The following is a 23,320-nucleotide window of genomic DNA, read 5'->3' as shown; positions in this document are numbered from 1 at the left end:
CAATTAATATAAGAAAAATGCAGCAGATATCAGATTATATATTTATATGTATACAAACGTAGCCAAAAAAAAGAACACTAAGCAGAAATCGAATATACAGAGGCCTACCAAAAAGTGTATAATATTTTGAGCACCATAATCAATTCTCTTTCATTAATTGCTTCTAATATTCTTCTATCCTAGCAAATAGTAGCGACTAGATTCTCTCAATCGGTTTCTTGTTTTTATTTCTTCTCTTTTCTATTCATCGAAAGCAACATAATTTAGATTAATTATGTCCAAGAAAAATAAATATATGACCAAATTATATGTAATCTAGAAAAAACTATTTCATGCAATTGTTATGCAATAATTAATATTTTAACAACAATCAGTAAGTTATATAATCATTTTCTAATGCTAATTAGCAAATAGCAAGTGATTATGTTGTGGAAATTTTATATATATATATATAAATAGCTTGTCTTAACTTACAAATATAAATTAAAAAATAATGATGATAATATCTTTTTGTATTTATTTTAAGGTATGTATCTGTGTGTGTGTATATATATATATATATATATGCGGGTTAGTATTTTCAGTTAAGAAGTTTATTTATAATACAAATGTTCGAATATTTTTATTATGCAAAATGTTTATAAATATGATAATTTTTTTAAAAAATTTATTATTAATATTATTATACGAATACAAATAATAGTAACGATCTCTTTTCAAATTTTTATACACCGTAAAAGCATACAGATGCGCTCATTATAAAATCTTTATTCAGTTAAATATATATATATTTTTTTTGAAACTCCCACATATAATATCAATAATTAATTACAGGAGAATACACGGTTATAAACCAGCTTACATGATATTCACCCAAAAAAAAAAAAAAAAAAAAAAAAGCTTACATGATCAAATTTGTGCCAAATGGCACATAGAAAGTGATGTGTGGTATTATTTTGTTAAGCGTGGCCATGTGCTGATAGATTGATAGTCAACTCATTGTGATATTTTGATTTCTTACTTGTGATCACCAGATTTGTCTTTTCAGTCCCATTTTTGGAATTTTATCTGCTCGAGGTTCTTCATTTATTTAATCTGCTCGAGGTTCTTCATTTATATCTATGTATATCTTTCTGCCCCACATAAATAATGCATCTATTATTAAGCAAATTATTTTGATTTGATTTAATTTGATGATTAAAATATCTATGGAGCACTATAAATCAATTAATTTGTTTACATCATATTCAAAATTTGATATGGACGTATCAATGAAAATCTTAAAAATTTACATTATAAAAATAATTATAAAAGTTTTCAAAATTATTAAATATAGATAAAAGTTAATGAAAATTGATAGAAATATATTTAACAAAATAAAAATTTTTATTGAAATTTTATGATTAATTTATTTATTTAATTAATTATAAAAATGACTATTAAAATTATAAAAATATTAAATGGATATTATAACTTTTTTAATCAGTTAATCTATAATAAATGTTGATAGTTAAAAATATACTATTACTAATAAAAAAATGTAAAAAAATATATATTTAATAAAATTATTTATTAACTAAAATATATGAAATAATTATTATAATTATATTATATTTTATAAATTTTATTTCAATACTATAAAAAACTGTTGGATGATTGGGAATTGTCTGTATCTTTTTCATTTTTATTTTAAAATATGAAATGTTAAAAATAATTATTAAAAATATGTATCTCTTTTATAATTTGGCATGTAATTGTTAACATACCATCGATACTAAAATTTTAAATCTTGATTTGCAGTTATTGTAAAAAAAATAATAATAATAGATAGGTAAACTTGTAACTTGTGATACTAATTTTTCTAATATAATTTTAGAGCATATGATTGGTAGACTTGTCTAATTTAATTTCAGATATTATTTGTAAAATATGAATTTTTTACCTTGTAACTTGCGATACTAATTTCTCTAATATAATTTTAGAGCATATGATTAATAGACTTGTCTAATTTAATTTTAGATATTATTTGTAAAATATGAATTTTTTTATTTTCATTTGCATAATTATTGAAAGACAATTAAAAGATAAAAAAAACTATCAATAATATTAATTTGGCAAAAAGTTTTATTATACATTAATAATATTTATAAAAAATTTAACAAAAAATATAAATTTCATAAAAATCTATAAAAAATTTTATGTAACTTATGAATTTTTTAACCAAATTATAAAAGATTTGATATACATATTATGATGTAAATGTCCATGAAACTTATGGAGATATATTGAAAATTTTGATGAATATTATGGAAATATATCCGTTTCTACTTGAAAACTAAATTTTATTTTGCCTAATCATTGGAAGACAATTAAAAAATAAAAAAAACTATTAATAATATTTTAAACCAGGGCTTAAATTAATTAATGTAAAATGTTGTGTATTAAGTTCGTTTGGTCCTGTAGTTAGATTTATCTATCTGTTGGTTTACTTGGATTAGCTGATGTAAAAATGGGGTGTATTAAGTTTGTGTTGTCGTGTAGTTAGATTCTTTATATGAATTTTAGGAAAATAACCTAAAAGCCCACTCAAAGGAACAACGTAAAGGCACCATTTTCTACCAAAGCCCAGGAGAAGCCAAAACATGGGTTTGAGACCTATGACCCAACGTGCCAGACCCGTATAGAATTCTACACTTTTCTGGTCCTCTTTCTTCTTAATTTGAAAGCTTGTTCGAAAAACCTCCATTTTAGTTTCAGGAACAAGAAGAAGTGAATAGCCCGCCATTTTCTGTATGTATAAAGCTTTTTGGTGATGTTTTTTACCGGTTCAGATCTATAAAAGATTTTTTTTTATTTAATTTTTTTGAACTTTGATTAGATATTTGAGATTTGCGATTTGTTGTTGTAGGGAATAGAGAAGAAAAATTGTAAAGAAAGGAGACCGTTTTCTTTTCTTTTTTTTTCCTTTTTTTTTTTTTTAAGGGAATTTGGAGCCGACCTGGAATTCCCAGTTTCTATAAAATTCTGGGTCCGAGCTCAATTTGGATTTGAACTTGTTTGACCACTTTGTAGATTGAGAGTGAGTGGTTTTTGGGATCTGGGTATTTGAATTTTTTTTTTTTTTTTTGTGTTCTTTTTTCTGAAGAGAAAGCAATGGAGGAGCTGAGGTCGGCTATGGATGACCATTTGAACCAAATGGCAGATCTTGTCCAGAAATTCTCTGACGAACTTCGCTCTGGTCTAAGGCCTGCGTATGAAAACTTTATGGGGTTCTTCCACGCAATTGATTGGACGGTATGCTTCTTGTCTCTTTTCTCTTTTCTCTGTTTGGTTGCTGAGAAAGTGTGAGAATCGAAAAAGAAACTTCCCAATTTTTCTATCCTTTGCTTTGCATTTTCATGTTGAATTTCTGATGCATTATTTTGGGGTTTTTGCAGGAACCTTGGTTAATCGGCCTAATGGGGTTCTATGTAGTTTTGTTGCTTATAACTTTTAGTTCAAGGAAGAATATCAACTTCCAAATGTGTTTGTTCTTTCTGGCTTGTAAGTATGCTATTGCTTCCTTATTCTTTGCGTCTATATTTTGATTTTCCCTTTTTTCTTTCTTGGGTCAAGTTTGTCTTCATCTTTTTCTTAAGAATTTCTAAACTGGGAATTTTCTATACCGTAATGTAAATAGTTCCTGCTTTTTCCCTCTTTCAATTTTAGTTGAGATCAGAGGTCGGCTGCTTATTTTTCTTTGTTCAAATTTAATTCCGATGTTAACTTGATAACTTGCACCAGTACACATAGAGATACAGTCCAGATTACAATATCATTTTAGATCTGGTTTGAATAGCACAAATTCGTTTAGTTTTTATATTGGCCAATGATACAATAGTTACAATTTACTGTTGCATAGATTATTGATGCATTATGTTAATGAGTGCAAATATTGAAAGGATTGTCAATTTATGTTGCCATCACTGGAATGGACTTTAACCATGGCTGAGAATCGGTAACCAATATGCGGACCATAGAATCTAGTGCACTTTATTTAAGTGCAGCAGGTCAGATGACTCTGTTTCTAGGTGTAGACGCCCCATGATTTAGTTAGCTCTTTGGTCTCCATTTGACCATTAAGTGTTCTGTTTGTAGCTTCTCATATCATGTAATAGACTTTGATATTACAGATTGCAATGATTGCAACACATTGAGGAAGAACCTATTCCAATATCTAATAACCAATAATGTGGTATTACCACATTTGATTGATTTGAATTAGTGATGGTATTAAAAGTAGTAACCTATCTCGGCATGTTTCATTTTTTTTTTTTTTTTTCATTTTGCTTCTTTTTTGAAGACTTGTTAAAAACATTTTGATTGTATTATTACGCCTTAAAACTAGAAGATAATTTTGTTGAGTTAGCTGCTTGGCTACTTAAAACTGAAAACCTGTAAACCTTCCATAGCTCCACATTTAGATGGGTGTTGGGGCAATGTTGCTGGCTGAAATTATTTTGTACTGCCTAGTGGATCTTCAAATACTGGACTGGGACTATCTCATCTACCAGGTGGTCAAGGTGCCCTAAACATTTTTAACATTCTTGAAAGAGAACATAGAACTTCTGACTCAGTTTTTGTGGAGCTATGCTTGTACATGCAGATATTTGGACACTCTTATCGCTGACTATAAAACACTATGCTTGAACTCATACATGCACACACATTTTGCCCACAACTTGATGCTTATTGTCCAAATGCTTTTTTGATCGACTATCTTATCTGGGAGGCCATTTTCTGCAGTGGGTGGTGTATATTTTGCTGAGAGGCTGAATCGACTACTCAGTGAGAACTGGAAGAGCTTCGCCAGCCAGAATTATTTTGATCCCAATGGACTTTTTCTTTCAGTACTCTGGTCTGGGCCTCTCCTCGTCATTGCCATCATAATTTTGGTCAGTGTCAGCAATTTCCTAATTATTTGTTTCCCTATTTGTTGTCGGCATCTTTCTTTTCCAGTAGTTTCTTTTACGTCGAATATATATATATTTCACTTACCACTGAAATGGGAGAAAACCCTGTATTTTCTTTTGCAGATAAACACACTCTTTTCGCTATGCTACCTTATTGTGAGGTGGAAGAAAGCTGAGCTTAGACATCGCGCCAGGCTTGCACGTAATAAGCAGGATTAGTTTTTCTCATGCCTACACTGCAGAACAATTAATCAAGATGGGTTTTGTTTTCTTCTTAAATCTGGGGGATGTTTTTTTTTGGTTGAAATGTGAGATGCCTATAATGGAGATGTTTTGCCCCTTACAAGTTTTAAATGGTGTAAATTAGAAAGTAAGCAATTTGCATGATCCTTTATACCATTTTGTTTTTATGATTTATTTCTTATGACATTCAATCCATAAAGTACAGTTTTGTAGGACAATTTTTCCATGAATGTAATTGGTTTTGCTGTTGCTTCCCAAGTGGATTTTTATGGATGTGATGAAAGTACGGCTTAAACATGATGCAAAGCTCCGAATTGACCATACAAGTCTACAGGATTTCTCACCCCAAAAAGAAAATAGTATGTGTTGAGTTCCCATTGTGTGGCTTAATCTTGTGGTAAATAATCAATTAATGCTAAGAATGCTTTAACTATGACTGGGAAAATAATAATAATAATAATAATAAGAGGGACAAAGGAGTGGAAATTATTCTTTTTACTTTTTTGTCTTCTAGGCGTATGAAATTGTTACTTGGACAATGAAGTTTTTGAGCATAAAAAAACATTGATTTGAACAAACTAGTTAATTTAGACCCTTTTTCTTTTTCTTTTTATATTTTTAATTTTTACTAGTATCAAAATTTCATATACCATTTGCGCAAGAGATTAAGAAAATAAAAACTATCGTAAAAGTTGGAATATATATATATATATAATTTTTTTTTCTTAAAAAAAAAAAAATCTTAGCCATTCAATTTTCTTTGCCCTTGGTGTTTTATAATTTTAATTTGTAGCAATCAAATCAAATAGATAATTGTGCGGACTCAGAAAATAAAATTCAAATAATGTGCCGTTCGTAAAAATCAAATAGATGGTGCATCAACCGATTTGCTGAAAAAAAAAAAAAAAAAAAAATCCCACACACACACACACTAGCCGTTAATAATTTCGTAACGGTCGCCTTTTTTTGAAATTAAAATCCCAAACCTCAAAAAACAATTTTCTTCCAGGAAAGAGATCTCTCTCTCTCTCTCTCTCTCTCTCTCTCTCTCTCTTAATTCTTTTGCTTCTGAAATTGGATTCTCACTCTCTGTAAGAACACAAAGCAAAGAGAGAAAGCTAAATCTTCCACCAAATATGGCTTCCAACAAAGAATACAGATTCAAATACGAAGAAGAGGAGCCCAAAATACCGGTCTTCACAGTCCTCAAGAACGGAGCTATTCTGAAGAACATCTTCATCGTCAACAACAATTCCCCATGTTCAAACCCTAACCCTCCTCCACCATCATCACAGATTCCCAATCAAGACAACGAAGAAATCGTGACCGTCGGACGACATCCCGATTCCCATATCATGCTGACGCATCCCAGCATCAGCAGATCCCACCTCCACATTCGCTCTAACCCTTCTTCACACACCCTATGCGTATTCGATTTAGGATCCAGTAAGTCTTTCTTTTTTTCTTTCTAATTTCTTGGGGTTCTTGATACTCTTTCTTCTTGTTCGGGGATTATTTATTTATTTAGTTGTTTCTTTTAATGATTTGGTGTTTTGGTGGCAGCTCATGGGACATGGGTTTGCGATGAGAGGATCGAGCCTAGGGTTCGGGTGCAACTCAAGGAAGGAGACACTTTGAGAGTTGGTGCTTCCACCAGGGTCTATAGGCTTCACTGGATTCCCTTGAGTCGCGCTTACCATTTCGAAAACCCATTAGCTTCAATGGATGTGGCAATGGCGGAAGAGAAAGAAGGAGGAAATGGAGTTGCTGAAGAAGAAAATTCCATGGAGGTATGCGAGGATGAGAAGAAATCTTTGCCCATTGAAGAGGAAATTACATTGGAGGTGAGGAAATTACATTGAAATGTGGATTCTTTTTTTTTTTTTTGTCTTTCTTTGCTAATTTTGTTTGGGTTCTTGTTCAGAGTGAGAATTGTTTAGGAGGTGAAAGTCAAGAAATTCAGTCTCTGGATTCGATTGTTGAGGAAATAAATTCTTTGTTTTCTGATGAGAATTTGGGATCAATATCTGGATTGAATCTGGAGGAGAATGCAGTGACTGAACATGAAAATGCCATGGAGGGTTACGAGGTAAGTTCTATTTTGTCTGCAAATAACAATCAAATGAATCTTGGGAATACCCACAAAATAATTTGTGCTTTTTTTTTTTTTTTGTTTTTTGTTTCTTTTCTTATTTTGGGAAAATTGTGATAGGATAAAAAATCTTTTCAAATTGAAAATACATATGTTGAAGAGAAAGATACATTTGCGGTGGAAAGAAAAAGAGAAGAACTATTTGAGGTGAGTGTTATATGAATAAAGCTGTTGAAATGTAGATTCTAAGATGTTTGTCAATATTATTGCAATTATTTTATTTTATTTTTTTATAATTTCCTTTTTGTATTTCTGTTTCAATTTTATAGAGTGAGAATTCTTTGGGGGCTGAAAAAAATGGAGAAGAAATATTTGAGGTGAGGGGGTTATATTGCATGATTAAAGCTGTTAAAAAGTAAACTCTAAGATGTTTTGTTAATGTTACTGTTCTTACTCTTTTTTTTTTTTTTTTGTTTTCTAAAATTTCCTTTTGATTTTTATTTGACTTGAATAGAGTGAGCGTTCTTTGGGGTCTGAAAGAAAAGGAGAAGAAATATTTGAGGTGAGGATTATATGATCAAAGCTGTTGAAATATAAATTCTAAGATGTTTGTCAATATTATTATTTTTACTTTCCTTTATATATATATATATATATATTTTTTTTTTGGAGCTGTACAGAGTGAGAATTCTTTGGGGGCTGAAAGTCAAGAAATTCAATCTCTGGATTCAATTGAAGAGGGTCTAAATTCTTTGTTTTTTGATGAGGATTTGGGATCAGTTGTTAAGAGGACCCCATCAGCGCCTCCAATGCCTGAAAATTTAGTTTTTACACTTTATGATGAAAATGAAGAACTTTATGAAAGCCCTTTGAAAGATTTTTGTGAACAGAACGAGATTTTACGCCAAAGGGATGAACCACTGAACTTCCCTTTGCATATTGAGGGAATTACCTTGGGGAGTGAGAATCCAGAGAATGATGTAGAAGAGTTCTCTTCAAAAGGACTAGAGAAAGAGCAGGAAGCGGAAGCAGATCTTACTGCTGATTCACCTGGCAAAATAGAGAATGAAATACCATTCCTAGATGACCCGCTGAACTTCCCTTTGCATGTTGAGGGAATTACCTTGGAGAGTGAGAATCCAGAAAATGATGTAGAAGAGTTCTCTTCAAAAGGACTAGAGAAAGAGGAGGAAGAGGAAGCAGATCTTACTGCTGAATTACCTGGCAAAATAGAGAATGAAATACCATTCCTAGATGACCATGCAAAGTCAGAGAAAATATCTCTGCCAGCTGAGGAAGTCACTGGGGAGACTGGAAATCAAGAAATTGGCATAGAAAGCCTTGTTCCAGAACCTGACTGTTTGTTACTTTCGCAATCTCATCAAGCAAAGCGAGAGAGTGAAGCGGACCATCCAGAATCTGAAGGACTTGAAAATGAAGACCAGATGGTATCTCTGAACCATCCATTTGGGGAAGTCAGTTGGGAGATTGGAAATCAAGAAGTTGGCATAGAAAATCTTACCCTAGAACCTGTCTGTTCTTTACATCTGCTCTCGCATCAAAGAAAGGAAGAGAATTTGACACCAGAGCAAAAGTTGAGTTCTGTGGTCAATCTTAATTCTGTATTTTTGAAGGAAGCAGAACATCCAGCATCTGAAGGACTTGAAAATGAAGACCAGATGGTAGCTCTGAACCATCCATTTGGTGAAATCATTGGGCAGACTAAAAGTCAAGAAATTGGCATAGAAGATCTTATCCCAGAACCTGTCCATTCTTTACATTCCCTATCTCATCAAGCAAAGCAAGAGAGTTTGACACCAGAGCAAAAGTTGAGTTCTGTGGTTGATCTTAACCCTGCATTTTTGAATGTAGCAGATCATCCCTCTGAAGGACTTGAAAATGAAGACCAGATTGTATCTCTGAACGGTCATGGCAAGGATGGCCCAATCGAGTATTCTGCACAATCTATGACAGAATCTGTAAACTTACCTCTGCCAGGTGATGAAGTTTTCTGGGAGTTTACAGATGACAAAGAGAACCAAACCCCACAATCTCTCTTTGCTGCGACATGTCTGCCTCAAGTAGAAAAGTTGAGTTCTGTGGTGGATCTTTATTCTGCTTGTTCCAATGAAGCAGATCATCCAGCATCTGAAGGACTTGAAACAAATGAAAACCAGAATGTATCTATGAAAGACCATGAACAGAAAGATGTCCTGGTCGAGTATTCTGCACCATTCATGACAGAATATGTAAACTCATCTCTGCCATCTGAAGAAGATCTCTTAAATATTACATATAACGAAGAGAACCAAACCCTACAATCTCTCTTTGCTGCAACACATGTGCCTCAAGTAGAGAAGTTGAGTTGTATGGTGAATCTTAATTCCACATGTTACAGTGAAGCAGACCATCCAGCATCCAAAGGACTTGAGAAGAATGAAGACCAGAATGTGTTTGTAGAAGACCATGAACACAAGGATGTCCTGGTCGAGTATTCTGCACCATTCATGGCAGAATCTGCAAAGTCATCTTTGCCATCTAAGGAAGATCTCTTGGAAATTACAAATGACAAAGAGAACCAAACCCCTCGATGTCATGTTTCTGAGACAAAACTGCCTCAATTAGAAAAAAGCTCCCCAGAGATATCAGATAAGATGTCAAGCTTTGGAAGCATTTGGTCAAGGAGGGGTAAACCTGCAAGTGTTCTTCAGATTCAAACAGGTCGGAGTGGAAGAAAATCCAAAAAAGATGTTGTTCATGCTGAAGTTGAAAGGCATAATGAGGAGGATACAAAAGACAAATCCATTTCAAAGGAACTTTTCTCATGTTTAAGTGAAGAGGAAGAAGAGATCTTTACTCCAGACAAGGAGAACTTCACCCCAAATACCCTGATATTGAAGTCCTTGAAAAAGATGGGTAAGCTAGAAGAAGTGAAGCATTTCGAATCATGCAGATCATCCACATCAAATATTACTATAAGATCCAATGTCCATCCAGAAGGGCACCTGTCTCCAGACGAAAATAATCAAACAACAGGAATTCTCAAAGAACGAAAATCTGTAAAGCCTACCTCTGGCAATCCAGTGCTTCTTGAACAAGGATCCATGGTCAAGAAGAAAAGAAGACCAGAAAGAGTGCCATTTCAATCTCTGTCTGTGAACTCTGCAAGTAAGACCATATCTGAAGCTTTGGGTCCTAAAACTGCAACAAGAAGCAATGCTTCTGTCAATTATACTCAAACTATGGTGAAGAAAGTCAGCAGTCCACTTTCTGTAAGTTGACAAATAACTATTGTTTATATTTGAATAAAACAGATCATTATCAAAACTTATATCTAGCTTTATTAGTATAAATCGGTAACTGAAGTTCATTTCCAGAACAATTCTGTTCAAGACAATAATAAGAGGGGCTGGATTATGGTAGTAGACACTGCTACCCTTCTGGACAAGAAGTCGAGGAAGTACCTGGAGCTTTTACAAGGTCTTAAGGGAACTCATTTAATCATTCCAAGAATGGGTAATGAATTTCAAATGTATTACGTATATCATTTTTGCATTCTTGATTGAGTGATTCATGATTCAAATTCAATCCTGACAACACTTGATGCATTGTTTTCCAGTTTTACGGGAACTGGATTGTTTGAAGCAGCGCAGCAGACTATTCAGTAGGAAGACAGAGGCTTCTTTGGTGTTAGAATGGATTGAAGAGTGTATGGTAAAAACAAATTGGTGGGTTAGTGTCCAGAGCTCTGAGGAAGACAGAAGGCTTACTGCTCCTACCCCTTTAGCTTACCCTCAGTCTCCATTTAGTGATGGGAGTGATGGCTTTACCTGTGGGACAAGGCCACTTTTGAGCCTTAGAAGTATAATGGAAATTGTTTCACCAACCGCAGAAGACCATATCCTTGACTGTGCTCTTCTATGTAGGGAAACACAGAGTGATAAACAACTTGTCATTCTAAGTGACGATGTCTTGTTGAAGATCAAGGCCATGGCAGAGGTTTGATATCTTGACAGTCTTTCTAAACACAGGCTTTAGACCATTCGCTGTGTTATAAATGCTTTTCTTTTTTTCTTTTTCAGGGTTTGATCTGTGAGCCAGTTAAAGAATTCCGTGAGAGTTTGGTAAACCCCTTTTCTGAGAGGTTTTTGTGGACTGACAGCTCTCCTAGAGGGCTAACGTGGTCTTACTTGGATGACATAATATTGAGGGAGAAGTATAATCGTTGTCCATTGAAGAATTCATCCAAGGGAGAAAATGCAAAGGGTTTGAAGCTCATTCTGCTCCACAATTCTCATTATAGGCAGTTCACTCCAATCAGCTAAAGCAATTTAGTCTGTATTGCAACTGGCAATACGCTTTCTTTTCTTTTTCTTCTTCCAAATGTTGATTGCAGTCGAGTTTTTTGGGGATTATTTTAGTCCCTGGTTGTGGTGTTTGCTAAACTCAACTTTTTATGGACAAATTTCTTGTATATATGGAATAGTTGAGCGTACAGTTTATGGCTGCATTATGCATTAAATAGGGTTCTATCATATGCACTCTTCACCCAGTCCAAATGGAATGAACAGATGGTAAGGGCTGTAAAGGGGCTATAGGAAATCTTGTGACTGAATTTTAGCTATAAAGTAGGCAAATTTGCAAAACTGCGTCTATATGAGGCATGGAGAGGTTGATTTCTTATCTTAATTTACCTGTTTAAAAAGAAAAGGTTAAACTCAACCACAAATCGATCAAAATTTTTCCTTTAAACGTGCAGCCTTTTTGAGTGTCATTTATTGGAGTGTGCATGGAACCAAGTTATAAATTGAGGAACAGATGATGTGCAAGGTACTTAATATCCTAGTTTTTTTATCCACAGTCATATCTTGTGAGTTCCCAGTGAATTTTTATTTTTTATTTTTAATAAAACAAAATGAAGAATTAGTTAAAAAAAAAAAAAAAAAAAAAAAGAGAAGAAGAAGAAGAAGAAGAAGAAAGAAGAAGATATCCACCATTATCTATTTTACTTGATTGATTCCTATTCTTCGACATATCCAAAGTAACCAGAATTGCATGTAACAGTTTTGACCAGTGCAGATGTTAGTGAGTTTAGAAAGGATTAGGACTTCAAAAATTATAGGTATAGAATAACAGGGTAAGTTACAATAGGTAATAAATCATTTATTTGAACTCTAAGATATTAAAATAGTACATGGATCACTCCTCCTTACAGTTGCACAAATTAGAAACGATGTGCCTCTGATGTGAGGAATTAAGAAAAGACTGTTAAATCCCACTGAATCACTCAAGATTATTATTAGAACTTGACTCCCCTCCTAGTTTTTGAGTGTAATTGCATGACCCAGAAAGAAGAAATGAGAATGAACTCTCTGTATCCTCAAATGGGGGTCGAGGGAACTCATGAAGCCCACCAAAATTACATGTGTCAAAGTTCAATGGCGAGAAATATGCTGTAGGATCATCAACACTTCCTTTCATGTCCATAATATTTTGAGTCATGCTTCCATCTGGAGCACTGGAAGAAAAATTGAAGTTTACACCAACCTTATTTGTTGCTTCGATGGCAATCGCATGATCGACTTGCATGGCACTTCCTTTTGTTTCCTCAAGGGGTATGGCAGGAGTGTGTCCTTGGAACAGAGCAATGTGTCCAAAAAGCTTGTCTTTCCTTGAGAATGTTGTGCCACAAGAACAAAGCCACTTGTCCTTGCCACAATGCTTTTCATGAGTTTTGAGGTCTGCAATAACCGAGAATTTCTTCGTGTGGCATCTGCTGCAAGTGTAACTTTTATCACAGTGGGTTCTCTTGTAGTGATTTTTAACACACAAAATAGTCTTTAAAGGCTGAAACTTCTTGTGCTCCTTGTTCCTCTTGCAGCCAGCATAAGGACAGGAATACCTCTTGATAAGCATAGGTTCGGAGCTGGATTCTTTGTTTGGCTTTGCAAGTGCTGCTGCAGTCTTATACTCATCTCCATGACCTCTCATGTGCATCCTCAAATTTGCATCCCTCTTGAATCCCTTTCCACATATCGTGCAGAAGTGAGTGTGAGGTGCAAGGATTTCTTCTTTCTCTAATTGTAAGATTTCATAGGTCCCAGGTGGAAGGTTTTCACTTTCATCAGCATCCTCCTCGTCTTTTGATTCATGCTCTTCGATGTGGTAGTTATGCTCAGCCCCATATTTAGCAGTCAAATCAGTCTGGTTAGACTGCTCGGGAAATTTGCTCCCACCATTATTTTGTGAAGGAACACTACTATTCATGCCAGGCCCCGGAGGAAAGCTAACCCCACCAAGCTGCCCGAGCAATCCCATTGAAGGCATACCAGCAGAAAGGGAATGCTTCACAGATGGGAGAAGACTACCTGCAGTGGAGATCAGTTGAGCAATAATTGAAGTGAGATCAGCAATTACAAGCTGCTGTTGCTGACCCATGAGATCATCTGGTCGCCCAAGAACTTGACCTCTCCTACCAACAATCACATGTACTAAATCCTGGAGCTGATGAATTTTTTGCTCCAGGAAAGAAAGATTGTTCAGCATGGCACTTGGATCCCAATCTTGGATTTTATTTGCTTGGAATGACTCTTGTATCTGTGCATTCTCTTGATCCGAAATTTTATTTTGATTATTGGGGTCGTGAGGAAGTGAAGACTGGGTTATGGAAGTCTGGTTGAATTCTTGGAAAGACGATTCAATCCCGATGCCGTAGTCTAAAATGGATGGCTCTTCCCACTTTTTCTGGTGCTGCCGAGAATTGAAACTGGAAAAAGATGGATGATTTGACGAAATTTCTTTCGCCAATTCATTTCTGGGGGAAGAATTTGCCCAGTTGTCTGGACATAGGCCGTCTTCCTGATCCATTTTATTGCTTTAATCCTTGCCTCAGGTATGAAGATCAAATTGCCAATCAAATCTGGTGTAAGCAAGGAATAAGAAACAACCATCACAATCTGAAAACTATGCTACTTCCTATGAGCTATTCTGTAAGAAACCAAATTGGAAGCTATTTTGGCCCGTCCTCCTTTTATTTCTATGTAAATCAAAATTATCTTCTTTATTAGCTTTAATGATTTAGAAAAAGGAAACTTCATGATCCATAGATTAGATTCACTGCAATCATAAATCCATTACCCATTGATTTCTATGTAAATCAAAATTATCTTCTTTATTAGCTTTAATGATTTAGAAAAAGGAAACTTTATGATCCATAGATTAGATTTACTGCAATCATAAATCCATTACCCATAAGTTCAGTCAATTAGACAAAAATTACAACCTTTTTTTCAAAATTACCCCTAAATCTCTTTTCTAGATATTTTTGCTCAAAGATTCCAGATTTTCTTTGTTGATTAAGATAGCTTTACCATATTCAAAAAAAAAAAAAAAAAAAAAAAAAAAATCATCTTTTTCACGACAACAAAAGACTAATTCAAGATCCCTAACCTCACATCAAGATGGCCTTAGCTAAAATCTATTTAACCAAACCCTATATCACCCAAAATTCCATTCCTTTACCAATTTTAAGACTAACTCAATATTCCCAAATATTCATACAAGCCATTTGGGTGAACGAACAGATAAGATTATATCAAAACACACAAAAAAAACCCATCGCAGAAAAGTCAGAAACCTGAAAAGAGAGTTCAACCACAACACTGAAGAAAGCTCAAGTTTTGCATAAACAGTTAAATACCCATCACCCATATACTGCTTAAAATGAGCCCAAAAAACAATAAAGGGGAAACTAAGAAGAACTTACCAGATATCAAAATTGCTTAGATGCTGTTCGTCTCATCAGGGTTGTCTACTTCATACATTTGAGAGAGGGAGAAGAAGGAAATGAAAAGGCAAATGCAGCTCAAAGTCCATTAATATACCAGCAAAATCCCCGTTAGCAGACAAACACAAGATGGTTTACCCGGCAATAAAGTGGGACCAAACTTGATGGTCAACCCTTCCAATCAGACCGTTCATATATTGGCTCACTACCAGTCAATGGGGTCCTTACTTGTCGGTTTGCAAAACCCATCAATCACAACCGTTGGGTTAGTCACTTCTAGGGTTGTGATCATGTTGATTTGATCTTGCTTGGTTAAGTGATACCCTTTTTGCTGTATATGATATATATATCACATATTATATGGTTTAGAAAGTTGAGAAGAAAGAGATAGAACTTTGAGATTTGATTGGAAGAAGGGGGAACAGGGTCCCACAAAAAACTAAGATGAATCTATCTTTCATTTTTTTTTTTTTTTTTGGGTGTCAAATTTTCTGGATTGATGAGATTTTGACTTTGATTTTAGTGGGGGTTTTTGCTTTTGATTTTTAAAAAAAAAAAATAAAAGAATTATTTTTTTAAGGAATAAAATAATTGATGGGAGAGAATGAAGTGGTGTGGGGTTTTAACTGTACATAGAACTTACAACTGCCTACCAGGAAGCTACTTCAATTGTCAAGTTCAATGACCCACTTCCGCATCCACTTGCTCTAACACGGTCAGCATACAACACCTTCCAAGTCCTAACCTAAGACTTAAATAAATAAATAGAGAAAAAAGCAATCAGTTTCTTTGGAAGGACTTTTAACTAATGCATAATTTAATAAATTTTTGTTTGAAAAGTTACACTATAATAATAATAAATACAGGTCCCTAATAATGCCTGATTGTATAGGTCATTCAATATGAAACTCTAGTGTCAAATATACTATTATTAGTCAAGAAAGTCTTAATTGTATTTATTTTTATTTGTTAGTGATAAATTATATATATATATATATATACACATATATATGTTATTTTGTTTGAATTATTTAAAAAAAAAAGAAGCTTTTAGAGATAATTTCATGGATATTTTCTTGAAATATGAAAGTTGATATGTGTAGAGGAGATGAATAATATTTTACATAGTTTATAAGCATCCTTTTATGTTGTTAAAATATGCAAAAATTACACTGGTCATTTTGTATTTTTCTAAAGACATTTGTTTCAATTGAAACCTTTATAACTAATATAGATAAAATTAAAACGATTAATTGATAATGAAATTGAACGAAATTGATAGGGAAAAAAAAAAGTTAATAACAAAAAAATTACCAATTGAGCAAATGATTGTTGGTAAAATTTCCTCCTTCAATTGTAGCTATCTGTGTACTAATTATACTTCATTATTTATTTATTTTGGCAAAGAACCTTTTATTTAAATAAACGCAATATACATTTGATGGTATGATTGGCACTTTTACTTTTAGTTTAATCTTTTTTCTTTTTTTTTTTTTTTTTTTGCCTCTCTCTTTCATGTGAAATAGATAAAATGGATGGAAGGTGAAGTTCAAAGAGCATATTGGGTACTCATCCACCAAATATTCTCGTGCTTATTTGGAAATGATTTTGAAATATCTAAATTCACTTTTAACAAGATAAAAACATTTTCTATAATGTTTTTGTTTGGCAAAATACATGAATGTACTTTTTTAATGATTTTGTTTCTTTTAAAGTATAAAATTAATTGGAACACTAAAGTTAATAGAAGTATGTAATCAAGTTGTATTTTTTATCTCTAACTTAAACGTGTTCTTGTTATCTATCTAACACAGAAAAAATTAGAGGAGTTTAAATTAATTTTAATTTTTGTGAGTATAAATAGCAGTTTTTCAGTATATATATATATATATATATATATATATATATATAACACTTCAATGTTCATCGTCTAGAATTATTCTTTTCTCAAGTAGTTAGGCGGCGGAAAAAAAGGAACCATTTATGGCTTATCCAAATATAAAGCCATTGTTTTCCAAAAAATACGATGATTCCTTCAACCCTTTGAAAATCAAATCGACATGAAATTGTTAAAAAGAAAGACAGACATGTCCCCTCAGATTTTTTTTTTCAAATATTTTTTTTGCTAATTACAATATTTTCTTTAAAAAATATTAACAAATAGAGATATTTATTGATTCAGAACCTATCTAATTTGTGAATATTCAATCTAATTCAATTAGTAATCGATTTGATTTTTTTTTTAATTTAAACTGAACCGGTTTATATATGAATCTTATCCAAATTAATCCAATTATTAATTGGTTTAGATCAGCTTGAAGCTTTTTTGTTTAAAAAAAAAAATTATGCTTTTTTAAAAAAATTTTGAACTTTTGAATTTAAATTTTGAATAGTATTCTTTCATTTTTAGACTTTTTTATTATATAAAATATTTATTTCTCTTAAAATAGATAGATTATTCTATATATATAAAAAAAAAAATTAATACATAAAAATTTATAAGTATTAAAATAAAAAACAACATAAGTTAAAGTTAAATAATAAGTTAAACTTTACAAAGCATGTTATAATTATAAAACCAACTAATAAAATTGTAGATAATAACATAAAATTTAAATTTATATAATTTTATTATATATATATATATATATATTATTAACTGGTTCAGTTTAGAACTATTTCATTGGATTTTCGTTATGAAAACTGAATCAAATTGAATTCGATAGTTGGTTTTTAATTTTCAAAATCCATTCAATCCGGTTTGTTGAAAAAAAAAAAAATCAATCCAAACAAATCAGATTTGATTTGATCTGTCGATATTATTGGTTAGTCGTTTTTTTAATTATTTTATTTTATTTTAATTTTCAAACGCATATAAAAAGGTGCCCCTTGCTCTTCCTATCTCTCCCACCCCTACTCCCGCTCTCACACGTTTTCCCTTTTTTCCGACATCTTTTTAATATTTTTTCTCACTTATCAATATATATATTTATTCAACTTTCTCATATATAAATATAATTAGTTTTTTTTTTTATCATAATCATAATTAGTTATTACAATCATAATATATCGATATATTTTAACTATATACTGATTTAACTTAATTTTAAATAAATATTTATATATGAATATGATTATTTAATACAATCAGTTAATAATAAAAAATATTTATAACACAATATTCTAATATAACTTTTGCTCAAATTAATAGAATTTAAGCTGCAATCTTTTTTAACTGCACACTTTTTCTATTTTTTTTTTTAAGTTTTCAATTACTTGTTTAAATCCTAACAAAATTAAGATATTATTTTGTATTTTGCCTCAATAAATGTGTTTATTTTATTTTATTTTTGATAGATTGACAGTCAGTTTATTGTGTATTTCGGTTGAAATTCATATTTTTCTTCCAAAAACAAAAAAAGAAAAGCTTTAAAAAAATTTATTCTTAATTTAGTTTCTAATTAGTTGGACTACAACTATTTCCCTGTCCCACACCATAAATTAACATAATAAATGGAAATGATATTATTAGGAACCAAAAAATTATTTCTATGCCTACCTTAAAAAATGAGGGGTGTAAATGAAATATTTAAGATTGAAGAGGGAGTGTTATGATGATATTCATTAATATCCTTTCAATTTAAGGCTCAGTTGAGGGAGTATTATACATGGTAAATTTTACATATTACCATAATACTCCCTTCGCTATCACATCCCAATTTTATATATTTAGAATGTGACAATAGTCATACTTAAAACACTTAATAAAATTTATAATGCGGAATATAAAAATTCTTCAAACATCATTAATAAATAATATCTAAAAATATCTACAAAGAAAAATAAACAAAAATAAACTCCAGCACCCAAAAGGTCTTTCAAGCTAACTAACAATAAAATAAAAACAATTAAACACCATTATCATATGACAAATTCAGCTACCTTAAGACTATGGTATACCTGAAACCATAACAATAACTAATGGGTATAAAACTCAGCAAGCTACTGGATTTTTCATAAATATAAAATAAGAAATACTTAAAATCATAACAAATAAATATCCAAAAATAATCTTTAATAATATAAACATAATTTTCATATAAACTCTTATTGTTAAGTACTTAGCAGGACTTTCCAAAATATAATAGTACCCGTCGGTAATCCGAAATCCGAATAAACTCGTGTGTGAGGTATGTAACAAGTGGGGAAACATAAATTTTAAAACAAACACTCACACCCAAAGGTATGAGTCATACCCTTACCATGATCATCAGTAGGTCTTCTCACATGAAACAATACATCTAAACTCAAAGGTAAAGAACCATAAATCACTAGGAAATACCCTTCCATGATTCATCTCAGCTCTCGAAAACATATCATAACATATCCATAAATGTCTACTGAATACCAATAACTAGATCAGAAATACATATATTAATTATCCAACAATTTATTTGTACAATACATATATATTTCATAAAACATAAATAAATCAATAACATAAGTACATATTTACCATGATTTCAGTTTAAAAAGTCTAGTAACTTACCTTGATCAGCACAATCCACTATGAATAAAACCAACAATCTCTCGTAAGTATAAAGCAGAACCACCATATACCCTAATTATCTTACGTATAAATATCATAATCAATCTCTTAAATTCAAACTAAATGAATAAGAGTTGATACCATAAGATCATTATAGCCTAAGTCCTAAATCTTAAAATCATAAGCTTAGAATAAGATCAAATCACCAAAAATCAAATAAAAACCTATTAATTCATAAACAGTCCCGAAATAAGAATTCAATTTTTTATTCAAATGACATCATCTAAGTCTGAAAAATTATGGGGGTACTGTACACATACATAAGTGACTGTGATTAGAACAATTTCATAAAATAATAATGAAAAACTATTCAAAACTCATTGAAAAGTTAACAAAAGAATACTAAAACTATTAGATTTTCAGAAACCTTCATTTAATGTTCAATTTGTTTCTCTTTCATGAAATTTTGTATCCATTTGAAATTTTACAAATTAAAACTAGACACTCATATATATTCCTATAAAATTTTAAAAACCAAACAAAGGTTGAAAACATGGTCAAATTAAATTTAGTATCTAATTAACTGAAATTGAAAATCAACATTCTAATTTATATAAAAAAATTCATTAAAAATAAAATACAATTCCAAAAGCAGTAATATTTTACAGATTTTAACTATATATAGTAATAATTCTATATGAAAATTATTAGGTCAAATAAAGGTCGACAACTATTTTATATCGAATTTTATTCTTTGCTTAACGGTCTAGAAAATAAATTAAGACAGCTGGATATAGATAACCCAGAAAATCACCACAACCAAAATATAAATAATTTGAAGCTAAATTTTTTTATAATAATATTAGACATACAGAGAATAAAGTATACAAATTTTCAGATAAAAATAATGGATCTGTTTTGAAATTTTTACATACGAACCATATTACAGTAGCACAAAAAAAGCAGACAAAATGCATAAATTCAAAATTTCATAATAAATTGAAAACAGATTCAAATTGCCCCAAATAAATTTATACTAATTCATAAACATGTCTATTTTCGTCCATAAAAATTTTAGTGCCAAAAGAAACCTTTAAATATTTTAAAAAAATTTGAACAATCACTCTGTACAGATCCCAAATAAATTCTAGATTAGGATTTGAACAATAATTCTTCAATTCAACCTTACTCAATACTTCTATAACCCCAAAACATTTCAAATAATATCATATAACATAAAAAGATCAGAAAAATCAATCTTGAACAACTTTAAAGGTTCAGGATCTTCCTTTCTATACTCTGAAACTTGATTAGAAATCGAAATCTCCAAAAATACTGGATCCCTAGCAATGTTAAATGGATATCAAAACCCTAAATTAAGATCGGAAGCCCTCAATATTAACCCTAATAGCTTTTAGGGTTAGAAGAAAAGAAGAAAAAGAAGAAGAAGACTTACCCGATACCCTAGCGTCACAAAGTTGAAAACAATTTAAAAGTAAAATAAACGTATTTTTATAAATGTATTTTTCCTTCCATTTCATAAAACCAAAAATAGAGCAAATATTCTTTTTTTTTTTTTTTCAATTTTCTAATAAAATTGAAATATACTTATAACCAAACCTATTAGGATAAAAGCTCTTTTCTCTCTCTTTTTTTTAATAAAAAAATTAATTATAAAACTTAAAAAAAAAAAAACTAAAATGTTATATATATATATATATAATATACCGTATATTGCATCCACTGTTAGATTTAAGTATCTTTTGGTTCAATTTGGATTTTTATATGTAATCTGATCTTGGTTTTCTAAGGATGACTAACACTGTCTAAAATCTCCCGAATCGGATTGTGGAGAGTACTCATTTGTCGTTATTCTTTAAGAATGTGAGAACAGTGCTGTGCGTGTCTAGCGGTGCTACTACATGTGAAAGAGTTTTCATGGATAATGAGGTTTTGTTTGGATGGTAAGAAAAGAAAATGGTAAGTAAGTGAGAAAAGAACAGATATTTATATGGACAAAAAAATATAAATAATAAAATTACATTTTAACGTTAGGGTTTTTTTAAATTCGTAACTAATCAGCCAATTATTCCTCTTAATTTTCAAAATTTAAAATTTGTATATAACCAAATTCGAAAAAATAAAATTTCATTAATATTTTCAAACACAACTCAACATTGCAAATATTGATAATTTATATATTTATCATTACTAATTTCTTAAAAACCAATCCACCTCAATTGATTCACATAATGATGAAGAGGATAACTCCAAGGTTGAACACTTCTACCTATGCAATGAGAGTATGAGCTCGAGTTATGAGGATAGCAGGGATTTAGGGAAAATTTGTAATTTAAAAAAAAAAAAAAAATATTCACATAATGACATTTATTGATAAAATAAAATTTAAATATATTCTTTGGCCAATTTTTTTTTTAATATATTCCTTTAATTTTTCCAAAACTCAATACAGCTTAATTCATATTAATATTTATTTTTTTGAGTTAATAAAAAAATTACCAGTTGCAAATGATTGTTAGGTAAAATTTCCTCCATCAATTTTATCTATCTTTATACCAATTATCCTTGATTATTTATTTATTTGTTGACGAAGTACCATTTATTTAAAATAAAATGCCATACGTGCATTGATGGTACAATTGGCAACTTTTCTTTTTATTTTTTTGGTAGAATCTTTTTAATTTTTTTCCCTTTCATGTAAAATAGATAAAATGGATGAAAGGTATTCATTAACCAAATAATCCAGTGCTTGTTCGGGTATGATTTTGAAACATTTAATTTGATCTTGTTAACTAAGGCAGAAAAAGTTAAGAGTTCAAATAAATTTTAATTTTGTGAGTACGAGTAGCATTTTCTTCAAGGAAAAAAAAAATGAATAACACTTCATTGTCTAGAAATTTCTTTTTGATCATCTTCAACGAAATCATTATTTTCCAACAAATATGATGATTCCTTCAACTCCTTGAGAATCAAATCCATATGAAAATATAAAAGGAAAATTTAAAGAAATATATATTTAATCTTCCATTATTTTAGAATATTTGGAACAATGCCTACTTCAATATAGTGCTTCTCTAATTATTAATAAATTATATATCAAATTCATTTGGTTAATTAAAAGTATTTCTTATGTCAACGTGCACCACATTACTCACAAACATATTTTTGTTTTGATCCAACCACTAATTAATGAAAATAATGCAATGCATAGAACTTAGAAGTGTATATTTTTAGCCCAAAAAAAAAAAAAAAGAAAAAAGAAAAGAAGAAGAAGTGTATTGTTTTCTGTCTTCTTCTTCTTTTCCCCTCGCTTGTTTATTTATTTATTTACTTTTCTTTTTGGTGACATATGAGGTAGAAATCGCCAACAATTATTCAATTACCCCAGAAATATTATCAATCTTCAAATAGAATTATTGAGCAAAAGTGGATATCTACTGGCGGTAGGCAAAAAGTATATAGATATATACAATTATTTTATATTTGTTTTTTTTTTTTTTTTTTTTTTTTTTTTGTTTATGCATGCAATGTATATGTATCCGAGTTTGAGTGGGTGATTGATGAAATGACATATGCAATGACGGGCATTTGATGGTGATACAACAAAATATCATTCAAACCGAGTCCATCAAGATCAGAAAAATGTAAAGGAAACTAGTATTTTCTTTTCTTTTCTT

At 31.0% G+C, this 23,320-nt stretch overlaps 3 protein-coding genes across 7 annotated transcripts; 2 read left to right on the top strand and 1 right to left on the bottom strand.

The window, feature by feature from the left end:
• The first annotated feature begins 2,633 nt into the window (after positions 1-2,633).
• Positions 2,634-5,449, top strand: LOC107421593 (uncharacterized). Of its 2 annotated transcripts, none has more exons than XM_016030862.4 (5): positions 2,634-2,790; positions 3,146-3,294; positions 3,438-3,543; positions 4,786-4,934; positions 5,076-5,449. In XM_016030862.4, exons 2-5 carry the CDS (start codon positions 3,154-3,156, stop codon positions 5,169-5,171), a joined length of 492 nt encoding a protein of 163 aa, XP_015886348.3. In that variant the 5' UTR covers positions 2,634-2,790; positions 3,146-3,153; the 3' UTR covers positions 5,172-5,449. The 2 variants fall into 2 exon arrangements, with proteins under 2 accessions (XP_015886348.3, XP_048332545.2); XM_048476588.2 differs by having other exon boundaries at positions 2,641-2,790; positions 2,909-3,294.
• Positions 5,450-6,112: 663 nt separating this feature from the next.
• Positions 6,113-11,822, top strand: LOC107421587 (FHA domain-containing protein PS1). Of its 4 annotated transcripts, none has more exons than XM_048476385.2 (10): positions 6,114-6,641; positions 6,759-6,985; positions 7,120-7,284; positions 7,408-7,494; positions 7,617-7,664; positions 7,802-7,849; positions 7,968-10,559; positions 10,665-10,803; positions 10,907-11,286; positions 11,370-11,822. In XM_048476385.2, the coding sequence occupies exons 1-10, from the start codon at positions 6,332-6,334 to the stop codon at positions 11,610-11,612; spliced, it is 4,239 nt and encodes a 1,412-aa protein (XP_048332342.2). In that variant the 5' UTR covers positions 6,114-6,331; the 3' UTR covers positions 11,613-11,822. The 4 variants fall into 4 exon arrangements, with proteins under 4 accessions (XP_060673700.1, XP_060673701.1, XP_048332342.2 ...); XM_060817716.1 differs by having other exon boundaries at positions 6,759-7,039; XM_060817717.1 differs by lacking the exon at positions 7,617-7,664 and having other exon boundaries at positions 6,113-6,641; positions 6,759-7,039.
• A 603-nt stretch (positions 11,823-12,425) lies between these two features.
• LOC107421607 (protein SENSITIVE TO PROTON RHIZOTOXICITY 1) lies at positions 12,426-15,356 on the bottom strand. Its single transcript, XM_016030885.4, has 2 exons — positions 15,053-15,356; positions 12,426-14,206 (listed from the first exon to the last, which is right to left on the bottom strand). Exon 2 carries the CDS (start codon positions 14,152-14,154, stop codon positions 12,571-12,573), a length of 1,584 nt encoding a protein of 527 aa, XP_015886371.3. The 5' UTR covers positions 14,155-14,206; positions 15,053-15,356; the 3' UTR covers positions 12,426-12,570.
• Positions 15,357-23,320: the final 7,964 nt, after the last annotated feature.

The sequence above is a fragment of the Ziziphus jujuba genome, chromosome 5, assembly GCF_031755915.1.
Source record: "Ziziphus jujuba cultivar Dongzao chromosome 5, ASM3175591v1".
In the NCBI taxonomy this organism is placed as follows: domain Eukaryota; kingdom Viridiplantae; phylum Streptophyta; class Magnoliopsida; order Rosales; family Rhamnaceae; genus Ziziphus; species Ziziphus jujuba.
The sequence above is the reverse complement of the archived record's forward strand: the minus strand, read 5'-3'. Positions and strand labels throughout refer to the sequence as shown.

Coding starts and splice junctions, on each gene's coding strand:
- LOC107421593 (XM_016030862.4), top strand. CDS start 3,154: ATGGAGGAGCTGAGGTCGGCTATGGATGACCATTTGAACCAAATGGCA. Junction 3,295..3,437: donor TCCACGCAATTGATTGGACG/GTATGCTTCTTG, acceptor GGGTTTTTGCAG/GAACCTTGGTTAATCGGCCT. Junction 4,935..5,075: donor TCATTGCCATCATAATTTTG/GTCAGTGTCAGC, acceptor TTTCTTTTGCAG/ATAAACACACTCTTTTCGCT.
- LOC107421587 (XM_060817716.1), top strand. CDS start 6,332: ATGGCTTCCAACAAAGAATACAGATTCAAATACGAAGAAGAGGAGCCC. Junction 10,560..10,664: donor AAGTCAGCAGTCCACTTTCT/GTAAGTTGACAA, acceptor GTTCATTTCCAG/AACAATTCTGTTCAAGACAA. Junction 10,804..10,906: donor TTTAATCATTCCAAGAATGG/GTAATGAATTTC, acceptor ATTGTTTTCCAG/TTTTACGGGAACTGGATTGT.
- LOC107421607 (XM_016030885.4), bottom strand. CDS start 14,154: ATGGATCAGGAAGACGGCCTATGTCCAGACAACTGGGCAAATTCTTCC.